Source organism: Molothrus ater, chromosome 5 (assembly GCF_012460135.2).
Source record: "Molothrus ater isolate BHLD 08-10-18 breed brown headed cowbird chromosome 5, BPBGC_Mater_1.1, whole genome shotgun sequence".
Classification (NCBI taxonomy): domain Eukaryota; kingdom Metazoa; phylum Chordata; class Aves; order Passeriformes; family Icteridae; genus Molothrus; species Molothrus ater.
Window position 1 is genome coordinate 32,926,573 of NC_050482.2, and position 13,903 is coordinate 32,940,475.

Below are 13,903 nucleotides of genomic sequence, written 5' to 3' on the forward strand. Positions count from 1 at the left end.
CATCTCTCATTAGCTGTCAGTCTGGTGGAATTTCCTGGCTTTTGAAGTGGATTTTCCTGCTTGTGGTCAAAGAAAATGGCAACAAGGACTTGGGAGAGAGTGTGAGCCAGACTCCCTGCTGACCGCAGAGCTTCCCTCGCCATTTGTCATAGAAACACTCAAATAGCTTTCCAGCCAAGTCTCTGAGAAATAAAAACTTTACAGCACTAGCATCTTTAGGCTGTGTATCTCAGAGACCAGTAATATCAGCTGGATCTGAGCACCTACCATGGATGTGTTACCTCTCACCATCTTTATCTTCTTATCTGTTGAGAGGAACAGTAATGTCCCTGGGAACTGTGAGAGCACTGATGGGACATGGCATTAAGGAGTACTAGATGTGCACAGGGACACCTTCAGGCCCCTCTCAGTGATTCCTGCTGCGATTTCTCTGCTGGCAGCATCCTCAGTGGGCTGGAGCTAAGCACTTTGCTCAAGCAAAACCTAAACTGCAGATGTTGGCCAGCTGCACACAGCTGGACCAAAGCTCCACTCATCTTGACAAAGAAGCCAAAACCAAGTCCTTACAAAGGCAGAGGCTCGAATGAAACTGAAATGATTAGTCCCCTCATGCAGCACCCCAGCTTCTAGCAGCAGGGGTAGACATCAGCAATTCTTCATGCTAAATAACTAGGGCACAATGAGAGGCATATAAGACTCAAGTGTCTTCAAGGAGGAACTGCAAGATGATTAATGCTGCAATAGCTGCTTAATTACAAATGCATGTTGGTCACCAGATGATATCTAGGCTGAATTTAATGTCTGAATCTTTGCCTGTGAAATATGATCTGGATATCATTGGCATGACAATGAAGGATATGTGTGTTGATAGCTCACTGGGGAAAAAAAAAAGACTAAGTGTAATGGTTTTAGAAATGCAAAGTCTAAAATACCATGTATGGGTTTTAGCGCATGAGACATTTTTGAGACATTTAAAAGCAACTCTTTTTTTTTTTTTTTTTTTTTTTTTTTTGGTGAAGGACACATTTGGAGAAAAATGAGAAGGGATGCAGCTTTGTCTGGTTACCCAGATAAAACCTGCAAACATAACTATGTCTTGTGAGAGCTTCAGTACTCTCAGAGTTCTCTTGAGTTACTTGCTTTTGTGATCTTTTGAAGGGTGAGGCCCCAAGGCTGTTGGTATGATTGTCCAGTAATACCACTGGATTAATATGTCTGCATAGTTTGTGAATTGTAATCATGACTTAAATATAGCTCCTTGCCAGGCAGGGTGAGGCAGCAGGTGGGAGGCTTGCAGTGCAGCCAGGCGCGGTGACTGGGGAGACATGTCCTGCTCTGTGGCATTTTCCAGAGCTTTCAGCAAACACCACAGCCCATGCCAGGGCTGCCCTGCAAGCACAAAAGTTAAATGGGAGCTAAGAGTGGCAGGCTGCATCAGCTCTTGGAGTGGCTCAGGCAGGAAGCATCTTGAGGCAGGTGTGTTGGTAGCACCATGAAGCATTCTTTAGAGTTGCTTTGCTTGAGAGTTGGTAAGAGAGTTTGTGGTGGTCTGAAAGGTCTCCAAGGTCTAAAAGGCCGGGCACAGCCTGGTGCAGCATGGCTGGAGCACTGCAGTACCTCAGGGTAAGGACGGAGGTGGGCGTTGCAGTGGGGAGTTCTGTAGCAGGGCAGCAGTGTTGGTCTGTCTGTGGGTTAATTTGGTTAATACCATGTGTTTACAAGTTGTGACCTATGAGGTCAGGAGAGGGTTTCCTTTGACTTTTTGGGGATGTTTGATGGAGTCTGGTGCTTTTGTGTGTGGAAGTGAAGGTGAAGGACTTAGTTCCATGCTGGTGTGTAGCCAGCATTATGATTGTGTCACGTTGTAGTGTAACTTCACAGGTTCCTTCAGTGGGGTCACTGGCCTGTCACTGGTTCCATATGTGTTCTCCAGGGTAGTACAGGGTATTACAGCAGTGCTATGTAAGTCACTATTTGTAATACTGTACTGTGTGCAAAGAGGTAACCTTGATGAGTTATTTCTGATTATGATTTGGGTGATATCAGTAATTCAGCTTCATTTGCTCTGACTTAACTTTCAAAGCAACTATATATCTTATCTCTTTTTACTTTTCATGATGCACAGATCTGTCCACTTGTCAAGGAAATAAAGATTTGTTGAAATGTTAGAGCTATATTTTCAAAATTGGCATAAACAAAAATTGCATAAACAAAATATAATTTTATACTTAATGCAGTAATTGTAGTGGAGGGTGTCTGTGAGGGCATGACCAAAATAAATTTTAGCATAAAAATCTTTAGAAATAAGGCTTTATTCAGTTTATTGATTTAATTGCCATCACATTAACTGTTTCCTCACTTTGATTGTGCAAATCTTGGACAAAGTGTAGGTGGATTTAATTTTTTCCCCAGTTGATGTAATCTCAGTCTGTTCAAGCTGGAGTATAAATGGATGGGATTCCTTTTGAGCCTGCCCCTGGCCAGAAAGCCAGTAAGCATTGACTCAAAGCTGCCAAGAGAAAGAAGGAGAAGGTGCTAACTCATCCAGGGTTTAAACTGGTCTTTTCCTGGCACAAAATAGCCTGGCAATTTGACATCAGCCACTCAGCAGAGCAGAAGAGCATTGCCCATTACAACTGGTACCAATTCAACTTTTAATTTAAACATGTCAGCAAAATAAGAGTAAAGACAGGCACCCTTCTCTTACTTGCTACACCTGTCTTTGTATCTATGGAGTTTGGACTATACTGATTTTATTTCTTTGAATACAATGCAGCAATTTTCCATGCCACTCTTTATAGCCTTAGGGAAATCACACATATAAACTGGTTAAAGAAAATAGCATTGTCTTGGTGCATTTTTCTGTAGCAGTAGGTAATGGGTAGTCTATTATAGTTAATAATAGTACCTGGACAGTTGTGATTTTGTCACACACAGCCACTCAGGCTGCCTGCCTATTTTTCCAGTACTTGTTCTGGGGGTTTATTGTTGTTTGGTTTGTTGGTTGCTTGCTTTTTTTTTAATCCACCACTCTCATCAGAAAATGGAAGTCACAACATTTTCTGATCTGATTTCTTATTCATTGCCGTCTCCTCAGCCTGCCAGTATGGCATTACACATGTTATTAGTAAAAGAAAAGATAAAAAATGGAGAGAACTGTGTTGAAGTCACTTCTGGACTGACTGTGGTCAGCTAGCATGAGTGGGATGTACATCTCCCCTTTTTCTCCTCCAGCAGGAGGCCACAGGCTTAGCCTTTTGGAATCAACATGTTCTTTCTCTTTGCTGAGATTCAAATAACCAGAAATTAGAAATCTTCCCTTCATAAAGCTGCAGCCCCCTGAGCCTCTAATTTTACCAGCCTTACTCAGAGCTTGTACATCTCCATCAGCTTTCATAGATCATGCTTCAATTTTGTTTCCTAAAATGCAAGTTTGAAGGAAGCCACTATTGTCCACTGGAAATCCAGACAGCATTAAAAAGCTAAGGCAGTTTCTCATATTTTATCAGTTGTCCCTTGTTCATTGTTTCTTGTATTTCTATTCATATATTCCTGTTTCTAAAATCTTTCTCATTCTTGTTGCTATGGTAAAAGCCTGCCTAAAAAAGAATTATAGCAGCAAGGTACACTGACCTACAAAATAATCAGAACATAGTTGCTCTGTACAAAATGCTGCTTTCAAAGTAGCTGCTAGAAAATCTTGAGTGGGAAAGGGAGGTGGCTGAAGTATAGTGACCATGTACATGGATCTGGATTTAGTAAAAACTCCAGCTTATAAACAAAACTGCTGCTCCTGACCAGTGGATCTGTACAGCCAGTACCCCATACACAGGATTTTTCCATGACTGCAATATTTACAGTAGTAGAAACCTAAAAAAGCGGTCTTGAGCATCTGTTTCTGTTGTTATCCTTCCAGCTCCGATGTGATTTTCTCCTCTGTGTACATGAATGTCATTGATACAGTGTTGTATTACAGTGGCTCATCCTTGCTGGAGGCACGGTTTCTTTTCCAACAAACTGATTTGAAATGAAGTGAAAACCAAACCGTGAATTTTTTGGTTCACCTCCCAGACTATAAAAATGGATGGTCTCATTAATGATTAACACAGCAGCTGGTAGCTCACAGGAGATCTGGAAGAAAATACTGCAGTGTCTCCCTCCTCCAGCAAATATAGTGGCTAACAGTTTTCTCTGCTCGTACTACCTTATTTCAGTATACACGTTTGAATCCTAGCAGAGTGGATCTCTGCCTTCATACCTGTTCTAAGATCAGTAAGGATGCATTAGATCCTAGTTGCATCAGATAATATTTTGTGATGTTATTAGTGCTTAGTGGTTTGCAGTTGCATGTGATGTTAGTATGACTTTTAGAATGCTCTTCTATTTGAAACTATGCTGTGGGCTTTGAAGATTTCCAGGATCTTTTTGCCCACAGCATGGTTATGTCATTAAGAATCAAGTAAAATTTCACAAAAATTTTGCATTTACATGGACATCACTTTCGGGTGTTTTGCTGTTGATAAATCCTTATTATAGCATTCAACTGTGCAAAAAATATACACATATATTATTGTCAGGAAGTGTTTACTACTTATTCTACTCCACAGTATTGGAGTACACTGCCTGGGCAGCTGACAAATGTGTAATGAACTCTAAAGAACCAGAGGGATCTTTTTAGACTAAATGTTCTCAGAATGTATTTAACTGGTCAGCTAAAAAATCACCAACCAAAATAAAAGAAAATCAAAAACCCCAGAAATCTCTAAAATAAAAACCTTATTACATAGTAATTTTGCATATGGCAAAATGTGGTAGGTTATCTGCAGGCTTTTCCTTTTTGCTCTAGAAGAGAACTGTGAGCATCTATTATCTTCTGAACTGAGATTCTTCTAAAACAATTTTTTTTTTAATACTAAAAAATATACTATAGTCACTGGAACGTCGTGCAGAGGTGCAAATTTTCAAATAGTTGTCTCTAAGTATAGGTACATGTTTTCCTCTATATTTACTGTAAAACATTGTTGGATGCATGTATAGTACACCAGTTCCTTCCCTGGCAGAGATAGGGCAGACATGGAAACTCACCTGTGCACCATTACAATGGATAGTGCCTCCAGGGTTTATCACAAGGTTGTTTCCATGGCGTACATGGAGATAGAACACCTGACAGTCAACAGGCTGATCCTGGCCCAAAGGCTGCTTGTTTATCCAGCCATTCTTCAGGGCAGCACCACCTTCTGCAAGGAGATCACTCCAAGTGGAATGTTGTGCTAGTGCCAGTGGCCAGAAGAGGGATGGGAGAGGAAGGTGGAGACTCACCTGAGCCCCAGCTGTTTGTAAGACAGACAGCACGTGGAGTGGAGGGATGAGGCATGTGGTGGCAGAAGTGAGAGCTGCCGCTCTTGTGTCCCACCACAGACCTCGAATCCAGCTCCAGCTGGTGTAGCTGTGAGGATGAAGTACACTGGAGCATTTGTAATTTTGGTTGGTAACACTCAATTAATTTACTTTCACTGACCTGAGTGGATATTTGTTTGTTTCATTAGAGATCCGAGCTCAACTCGTTGAGCAACAGAAATGCCTGGAGCAGCAGACTGAGATGAGAGTGCAGCTTCTTCAGGATCTGCAGGATTTCTTCCGCAAGAAGTCGGAAATAGAGATGGAGTATTCCCGAAACCTGGAAAAACTGGCAGAGAGGTTCATGGCAAAAACCAGGAGTACAAAGGATCATCAGCAGTACAAGTAAGAGAAATCTGCTTGCCCATCGCCCCCATGCTGTACCTGTTGCTGGTTCAAAGGCCTGTTTAAAATTCCCAGCCCTGCTTAGCAGCATAGCAGTTCTCATTGCAGTTGAAGCATGCCTAAAATACCAGTGTTGATGTGGCTCTATGCAGTTACTCATGGCAGCTTCTGACAAGTAGTTTCAATTTCTTAAAAGTTAAGTTGCACAAATACTATCCCTAACCTACCATATGGATTTTAAACTACCCAAAATACAGCCAGTATCTAGAAGAGATGCAGAGCTCCAAAAGCTTGAAAATCTGTGTGCTTATTTCTAGTGGAGTTGGTAGGATTTTGAAGCATCTGCATGAAGGTCAGTCAACATTACAACAGCAACAAAAAAGACAATTTTGGCCAAGAAGGACATTAAGAAATAAAACTATTTTGATTTATTGTTGCATGTGAACTTTGCTGCATCTTCACCTCTCTGATTCCTGGGAATAAAGATGATGTGAACGTTATGTGTTGTTTACGATTTAATGTATCCTTTTAATGGCAGAGTTTTGTAACATGCAGCAGGTTTTCTGAAATGCTTCATTTGCATCACTTGCTTACATAGTCTTATGTGGTTATTTTTCTGACTTGAGCTGATTAACGGATGCATGTGTCTGGCTCTGTTATGCTTAGGGATTTAGAACAATATTTTTTGTTTGTAAAACTACAAAATAATTTTCCCACTGTTCACTCAGTGCTGTGCTAGAGATACACAAATAAAACTGTTGTTTCAGGACAAACGTCTTTTCCAAATAAATCTGGCGAAGGAAAGGTTAATCAATTAGAGCTTGAACAGTTCAAAGAGCATTAACATATATTTCTTAAAATTTGTTTTAGTGACTCAATGATTCTCTGAAATATCCAACTTGTGCATATGTCACCACTTCTCAGAGAGCCCTGGCTTTTATTCTGCTTGTGGCAAAATCTTTTTTCCTTATGTTTGCAAACATCTTTCCTTGTTCTTAAACATGTTAAATCTAGACTGGCAGCTGTGCATGGGAGTTATGATTTGAGTTCTACCTTTGGCTTTGCTCTTGCTGTTCTCTGCTTTGAGAACAGGTTACAGCAAAAGTGGCTTTAGTTGTTGGTCCCCTGAGCTGTTCCCACCATTGCTCCCAGAACAATCAGGAAGGTCTGTGGAATCGGCTTCGGGACGTACAGAAGCAGTGAGGACCAAGTAGTATCAGCATGGCCCTTCAGGAGTGCTCATGTGGTCTGACCTGGCTGATAAAACCCCTTGCTGTCAAGTAACACTGCTAAGATGTCTATCTGAAACAAATGGAGGAAGTTTTCTTAACTCCTGATTCATAGCAAAGCAAAGCACTGATGAAAAAGAAAATACTCTTCTCTGTTAATCATTCATTGTTGCTTTGATTCTGAGGGTGAGAGCTGAAAGTAGATGATTAGGTGGGAATTAAAGGCCATATTTCTAACAATGAGAAGAGCTAATTATTAGAGGAGTTTGCCAAGAGTTGCAGGAGTTTCAATTCATCACCACTTCTGCCTGTTTGATCCTCATGTGCTTTATCCTTTTAACTAAAGGAGAATCCCTGTAAAAGAGGAAAAAAAAAGAGCAGCAAGTTTCTGGAGCAGTTAGTTGGAAGGCAAACTTTATACTAAAATGTCAATAAAATCATAAGACAAATTATATAAAGTTTTTTTTTTTGTCAGTGAAATAGTTGTGAACTACATGTATTTTTATTTTGCCTTGTGTAAAAGAAATGAGAAGTCATCTTTTATTTCACTTTTTGCTACATTAAAGCTGGGAGTGGGCCTGCATTGCAAACAGTCTGTTATGGGAATTCAGAATTGATCACTGGAAAAAGTCCAGTCCTGCTCTTTGTCTTGTAATTGACACATCTAGGACTAGCAGTAGCAGTGTATTTATGAATGCTGTGAATTTCTGAGCATTGCTCAGAGAATATGGATGCTTGAGACATTTTCTTCTACTTCATCAGTTATACAAATCCATTGCAGTGAAACAGCTACACCTGCAATTCTGCTCATGAAGAATTTGGGTTGTGCTTCCAGTGCTTGTTTATTTCTGATATCAAAAATTAATTACTGTTATTCTTCCAGGAATGACCTTTATTGATTTTGAACATTTACATGTACTCCATCTCTAAGCTTTGTGAAAAGATATTTTATACTTTTAAGGTGGCTTGCAGAGTATCCGTGCCTCATGGGACTCAAGTGTGTCTTAAAAGTCATCTGAGGCTTGCCTAACCTGAGTTATCCCAAGAATGGATAGATTGTTCAGATGCAGATATTTTTATGTAGCAAGTTGTGACTGTAAATGTCAGTGAGGCGTTTCAGTTAATAACATAATCTTTTCATTTCTATATGTTATACATGTGTGTATCTCCTTCCTCAGGAAAGACCAGAACCTCTTGTCACCAGTGAATTGCTGGTACTTACTCCTGAACCAAGTGAGAAGAGAAAGCAAAGACCATGCAACACTGAGTGAGATCTACCTGAACAATGTGATCATGCGATTCATGCAGATAAGTGAAGACTCCACCAGAATGTTCAAGAAGGTAATGCCTCTCCTGCAGCCCTCTATCCAGGCTTATAAGATGCATGAGGCAGGCAAAAGTGTCCTAATAGATAGCATGTGAGGAGAAGATTCAGCACCCACAGCATAAAATCTGTTTTAGCATACATATAAATTCTTCATGACTGATCTTTTGAAGCAGATACTTAGTGCTGAAATGCCTGGGATCCTGCTGTATATGCTGGTGACCTTAAGAGCTGAATCACAAATATCCAAAAAGCAGGGGAAAAAGCCTGTCCTTCTCTAAAAAGCACACTTGTCTGTCCATGCAGAAAGGAAACAGTTTTCACTAATATCTCCCAAAATAGTAACATTGTATTAATTAATTATTTTTTAAAATAATTTCATTGTGAACAAAACAGATTGAAGGCGAAGCAAGAATCTGCTTTTTTGTCCCTTGACATAAAGTTGGTAGCATATGCTGTAATTCTCCTGAAAGTGTTTCTTTTTCTTCCTAATATTAAATATAAACATACACTTTTGATAAGTATTTCTATTAGAACCTTTAAGTGTTGTCTCTGTACATGTTTGTCCTTGTCCATGACTGTTAGGTATTTTCATAACACATGCATGGTGTGTAAATCCCTCATGTACTAAGCAAGCACTCTAAACAACCTTAGCTCAAGATCTACCTCATGTGTTTGCAGCCATTGTTGTTCAAATGTTTCAAAAGAAAAATAGATTATAAATGCATATATATTAGTCACAGCGGGATGCTGGTAGACAATCAGCATACAAAAGAGTTCAAGAAGAGTAAAGGTTAAAAGACGTAAATTGTGTGATGAAATGATAGCAGCGGTACCCAAGTTAATGTTTTCAAAACAGGGACCTGGTTTCACATATACCCAACCATAGATAGCACTGGGGTGGGGAGAAGAATCATTTAGGGACCACATCGATTGTTCTTGGAGGAAATGAAAGTAAAAACTTAAATAGAACTTCCTGGTATGCATTAAAACCTGTAACAGGGACAGAGCTGAAGTTTATAGTTTCTCAATCAGTAATGGGTAGTTCAAATAATATGTCTGATATGTAAAACTATAATTCACTGACCACTCAATTTAATGAAATGGAAGATAGTTATAGAAATTGATCCAATAATGAGAAAAGTGATTTGAATGGGCTGCAGTACTGTCTATGTGCAGATATCTCAGAGTTCCAAACCAGTAGACTTTTTTTTTAATCTGGAATAGTTTTCCCTTTGTTTGTGTCTTCTTCAATAGGTGTGCATTATTAGACAAATCTGTTTGCTTTCAGCATAGTTCAGTTTTTTGGCACTAGAAATTTTGCTTCATCTTCCCTTTTGTCCAGGTAGACTGTAAAATGGTATATTGTTAAAGTTTTCAGTGGACAAGTGTGTGTCCTTTTATATTCACTCATAGTTTATTAATGGAGATTGCTGCAGCTTCTCTCTCAAGAGGAGGAAAATGCGTGAATATTTTCAGTGTGTTAACAGGAGGCATATTGTCCCATCTCCCTGATAAACTTGTCTCTGTCCTCCATGTTGTTCCCATTCAGGTGCAACATTTCAAGTTTTCTCTTTCTAGCACAGCTTCTTGAAGAAGAGCTAGCATCTGCTCTTGCTTTTATATTCCTAACTTGGGAATATAAAAGGGGAAAGAAGAGCAGGGAAATTGAGGTGGTCCTGCCATGCATAACCTGAAGCTGACACTAGTAGAGCCCAGATCCTGAGCAGCCCTTTGCTACCTTTCATCAGGGTTTGCCAGCTGACACTCAGTGTGGGAGTGTCATGTCAAACAGCTGATAGCTGAGGTGGAGCATGGGCAGAGTGAGCTAAGCAAAGGCTCTGTGCAGGGATCTGAGCCAGTCCCATAACTTAGGGGGTTAGGGGAAGGGTGGCAGGAACACCTCAGTATGGTACAAGTGAGCTTTTTGGGCACATGGACTCAATGTGGCAGTGCTTGTTCACCAGTGTCAATTCTGAGCACACATTTTTAAGACATTCTGTCAGGCTCAGTACTTGTTGCAGAAGGTTGGTATTTCCACTGAGCCCCAGTGTACCGTGCACAGTTCTTGCTATGGTGCTTGCTGCAGAGTACTGGTGATTTATTTGCCGTTAGTTCCCAGGTGCAGAACTGCTGATGAAGCTCTCCCAGCCCAAACCCTTCCATGATCCTGTGATAATTTGTGTGAGATGTGAATGAGCAGTCTAACTTAAGGTACTCACAGAACTACATAATGGATGTTTACTGGGCAACAGAAAGATCAGATGAAAAACACATGTACTCTGCTACAGTTCTCTATGCAGGAAAGAGGTCACAGGGGCAGAGAGAAGGTGCACTTACAGTGAGAAAGGTGACAGCCAACAGTGTCCTCCATCAAAATTGTATTCTCCCTGAAGAAAATGGCATTGATTTTGTTGGAGATTTTTTAACATCAAATAGCATATTTAAGCAATTTATGTCAATTTCTGTGATTCTGCAGATTACTTTCAGAAAAAAAATGTATTTAGAATAAAATAGTGTCGGAGAAAAGTATAATCAGTCTCAATAGGTGTCATATCCCTGTAAAAGCATATGGAATTTGTTCATTGTTCACAGATTTTGGATTAAAGTAGAGACAAACCATGTCCTGCACATACTTCTACTCTGGAATCTGATCATACTATTGTGTGAAATATGTACTGTCTCTCTAAGTAATAAACATAAATAACAAGTAGAAATATGAAGATTTTAAAAATAGACTAACAAGTGCATGCTTAGTGTCTTACTGCAGTCCACGGTCAAGAGCAGGAAATATCTGTACTCTGTTGGCTGTCACAGTATTGCACACAAGAGCATGTAATGTCTACAATTCTGTGATTCTATAATTTACAAATACCAGCTAGTCAAGCTTCTCTGTATTCAATGGTTACACCTTTCACTTAGATATCTTACAGCTTATTAATCTAATGGTGTTACAAATCACTACTTTTACCTTGTTTTAGTTCTCCATCAGTCCTGTAGCTGCAAGGTGCTTTACTCCATTTCCAGGTTTGGAGAGTAAGTACACACACCAAGCCCCTGATCAGAACAGATGTTCATTGTGCTGCTCTGAAACCTCAGTCTTCCTGCTGCAGAAAGGGAAAGTGTCTCAGGGTGGATTGCCCCATTGCCCACAAGCAAGATAAGGGGATAAAACAGCAGAGTCATAATCACTCTGAACATCTTGACTCTTTCTACTCCCTCTTTTTTTCTCCCCCTTTCTCCTTCCAAGAGGATGGGACTTCCCATTCTACTTCTCAATGGTAGACAGTACTGACTTTTTCCATCTTGCTGGTGGGTGTGTTTGATCTCAAATGAAACTTTTCCATGAAATGAGCCCAACATTTTCTAGAGGAGTGTGGCTTGAATTTGTATCTTAAGATTGACTCCAGCTTGAACTGTAGTAAAGAAAAGATCCAATAATTTCCTCCTTTCCCAGCCCTGCTTTCCACTGGAGTATTGTTTTGTTACCCCTTCTATGTGAGATATAGCACAAGCCATAAGTCTGTAGCAGCACCTTTCTCTCCTTCTTCTGTAAAAGGTGTGTGCAGTAGCCAATGATGATCTGGTAAAATGTAGTGGTGAGGGTGTCCTCGTTCCTTAGGCTTTGTACCTTGTCCTTGTCTCAGTTTCTGTTCTTCATCATTCTGTTTTTCCTTTGTGTGCATTTTTGCATCTGTCTGTCTGAGTATTTGGATTGTTTTGGGGAAATGATCCCTATTGGCTCTGCCTTACATGGTCTGATGGGACTGGATGTGTTGTATTCAAGTACGTGATTGTATATGGCTTTGCTGTCTAGTCTGGCCTCCTTAACATGTTGATATTAATTAATTTTGTTCTCGCAGGAGCTATTTGTCATTCTTTTTTCTCAGGGGTCAGGAACTGGCATCTGTTTAAATGTACTAAATGCAAGACAAAGGATCTAATACAGAGATTTTGTAGCATTTGTTGGGAGACATTGTGTCAGGCCTCATACTTTCAGATAGGCACCTAATCTCTTCTTTTTAGTTGCTGGCATATAAAAGCAGTAAGATTGCTGTTGATGCCTGCCCTTCATGCTGCACATAAAATTACAAAAATAAAGTAGTGGAGTTCAAACCTTGCATACTTGCATGTTTCTTCAGGGTAGCTGGGTAGCAGATGGGGTAGCTGGCCTCATGGGGACAATTAAAGAATAAAGTAATAAGGAGAAATGTCAAGCAGAAGGGAAAAAGTATTATGCAGAATATTTCATGCAGTGATTCTGGTTACCCCTAGCAGTAATAATCAACTATATAAACACATACTCACAAAATCCTTAAGCAGATTTCTATATTTATAATTTATAAACATGTATTTTCCTTGGACAGAAATCTACATAAGCCAAGATGAACATGTCTTCCAATGTTTACTGTAAAAGATGCTGGAGAAACCAAGCACAATAAATATTTTAGTTCCTTAATCTGGCTATTAACAAGGAATATGACTACCTACTGAATCCGTTTGGTGTTATACAGATTGTGGTATATAATTTTTTTGCATCATTTTCTTAAACATTTAAATGTTTAAAAGGATAGCAAAGCTGTTTGTTGCTATAGACTGGCAAGTCTGGGAAAAAATTTTACTGAGTTGGCTATGTTAGTGTGACGCAGCTCATGAAACCTCCATAAAAGAAGGGTTTGCACTTCACTTCCCACAGGGACCAGCAGCAGACTTATTTAAAAGCAATAGGCACAGAATATTTTCCTTAAATTATGTTAACTGAGTAGTGTTGTGTAGGCTAAATACAGACACTAAAGAGTTCCAGGAAGAACTGGACTGACCCTTAAATTTCAGTTAAAATAAACAAGAGTAAAGCTGGATTGCCAAATTATCCTTTAACTGAAATGTATGGAAAAAAAATTTAACAGACTTCAATGAAAAGATATTAATGTGGAATAAAATTTTAAGTTTCTCAGACTTTTATCCAGAAAAACAAATCTTGATAACATTAGTAGGAGCACTGATGTGTTGAAAGTTGAGCACACACCAAAAGGAGGGTTTAGGTACATTTGCTTGTTGGTTGCATGTGTATGATCTATGCTGCTAGCAAGTGAAAAAAATACACTACTGTCTCTTAATGTCTTCAACCAAATTAGTACCATATATAATATTTTTAGCAGGAATTTGCATGTGCTCTAACATTTTTATTATATTCTTCATTCCTTTGGTTAATAGATACTAGTGCATTTCTCAGGGGCACAGTGAATAACTAAGCACCTTCACTGATGGTTTGTCAGTTTGTTAATAGCCTGATTAGCGCTATCAACTTTGCTCTGGGAAAATGTGTGCTGCATCTTACTTTCTGTTGTTTGAGTACCCTGTGGACAGGCTCCTAGAGGAGCACACCATTCACACGTGCTGAACCGTACTGCAAGGAATAGGTAGCATAAACAAGAAACAGGAAAGCAATTAACCACTGAAAATAAATTTACTTTTTATCTGGTGCTCTAACATGCCATATATTACACACTAAAAGCCATATTGCTTGCCACTCAAGTCAGCATTTCTTGATCCTAAATGGCAAAGAAAAATATGTTGGTTCTTGAAAAGTAAATCTCTTTTAACCAAA

General features: G+C 39.5%; 1 protein-coding gene across 2 annotated transcripts in view; it reads left to right on the forward strand.

Moving 5' to 3' along the window:
- SRGAP1 (SLIT-ROBO Rho GTPase activating protein 1) overlaps positions 1–13,903 on the forward strand; it is a 139,268-nt gene that overhangs the window by 61,943 nt on the left and 63,422 nt on the right. For both annotated transcript variants that reach the window (XM_036400967.1, XM_036400966.1), the window contains exons 2-3: positions 5,547–5,742; positions 8,150–8,312. In XM_036400967.1, coding sequence (XP_036256860.1) covers positions 5,547–5,742; positions 8,150–8,312 — 359 coding nt within the window. The remainder of the gene's footprint in view (positions 1–5,546; positions 5,743–8,149; positions 8,313–13,903) is intronic.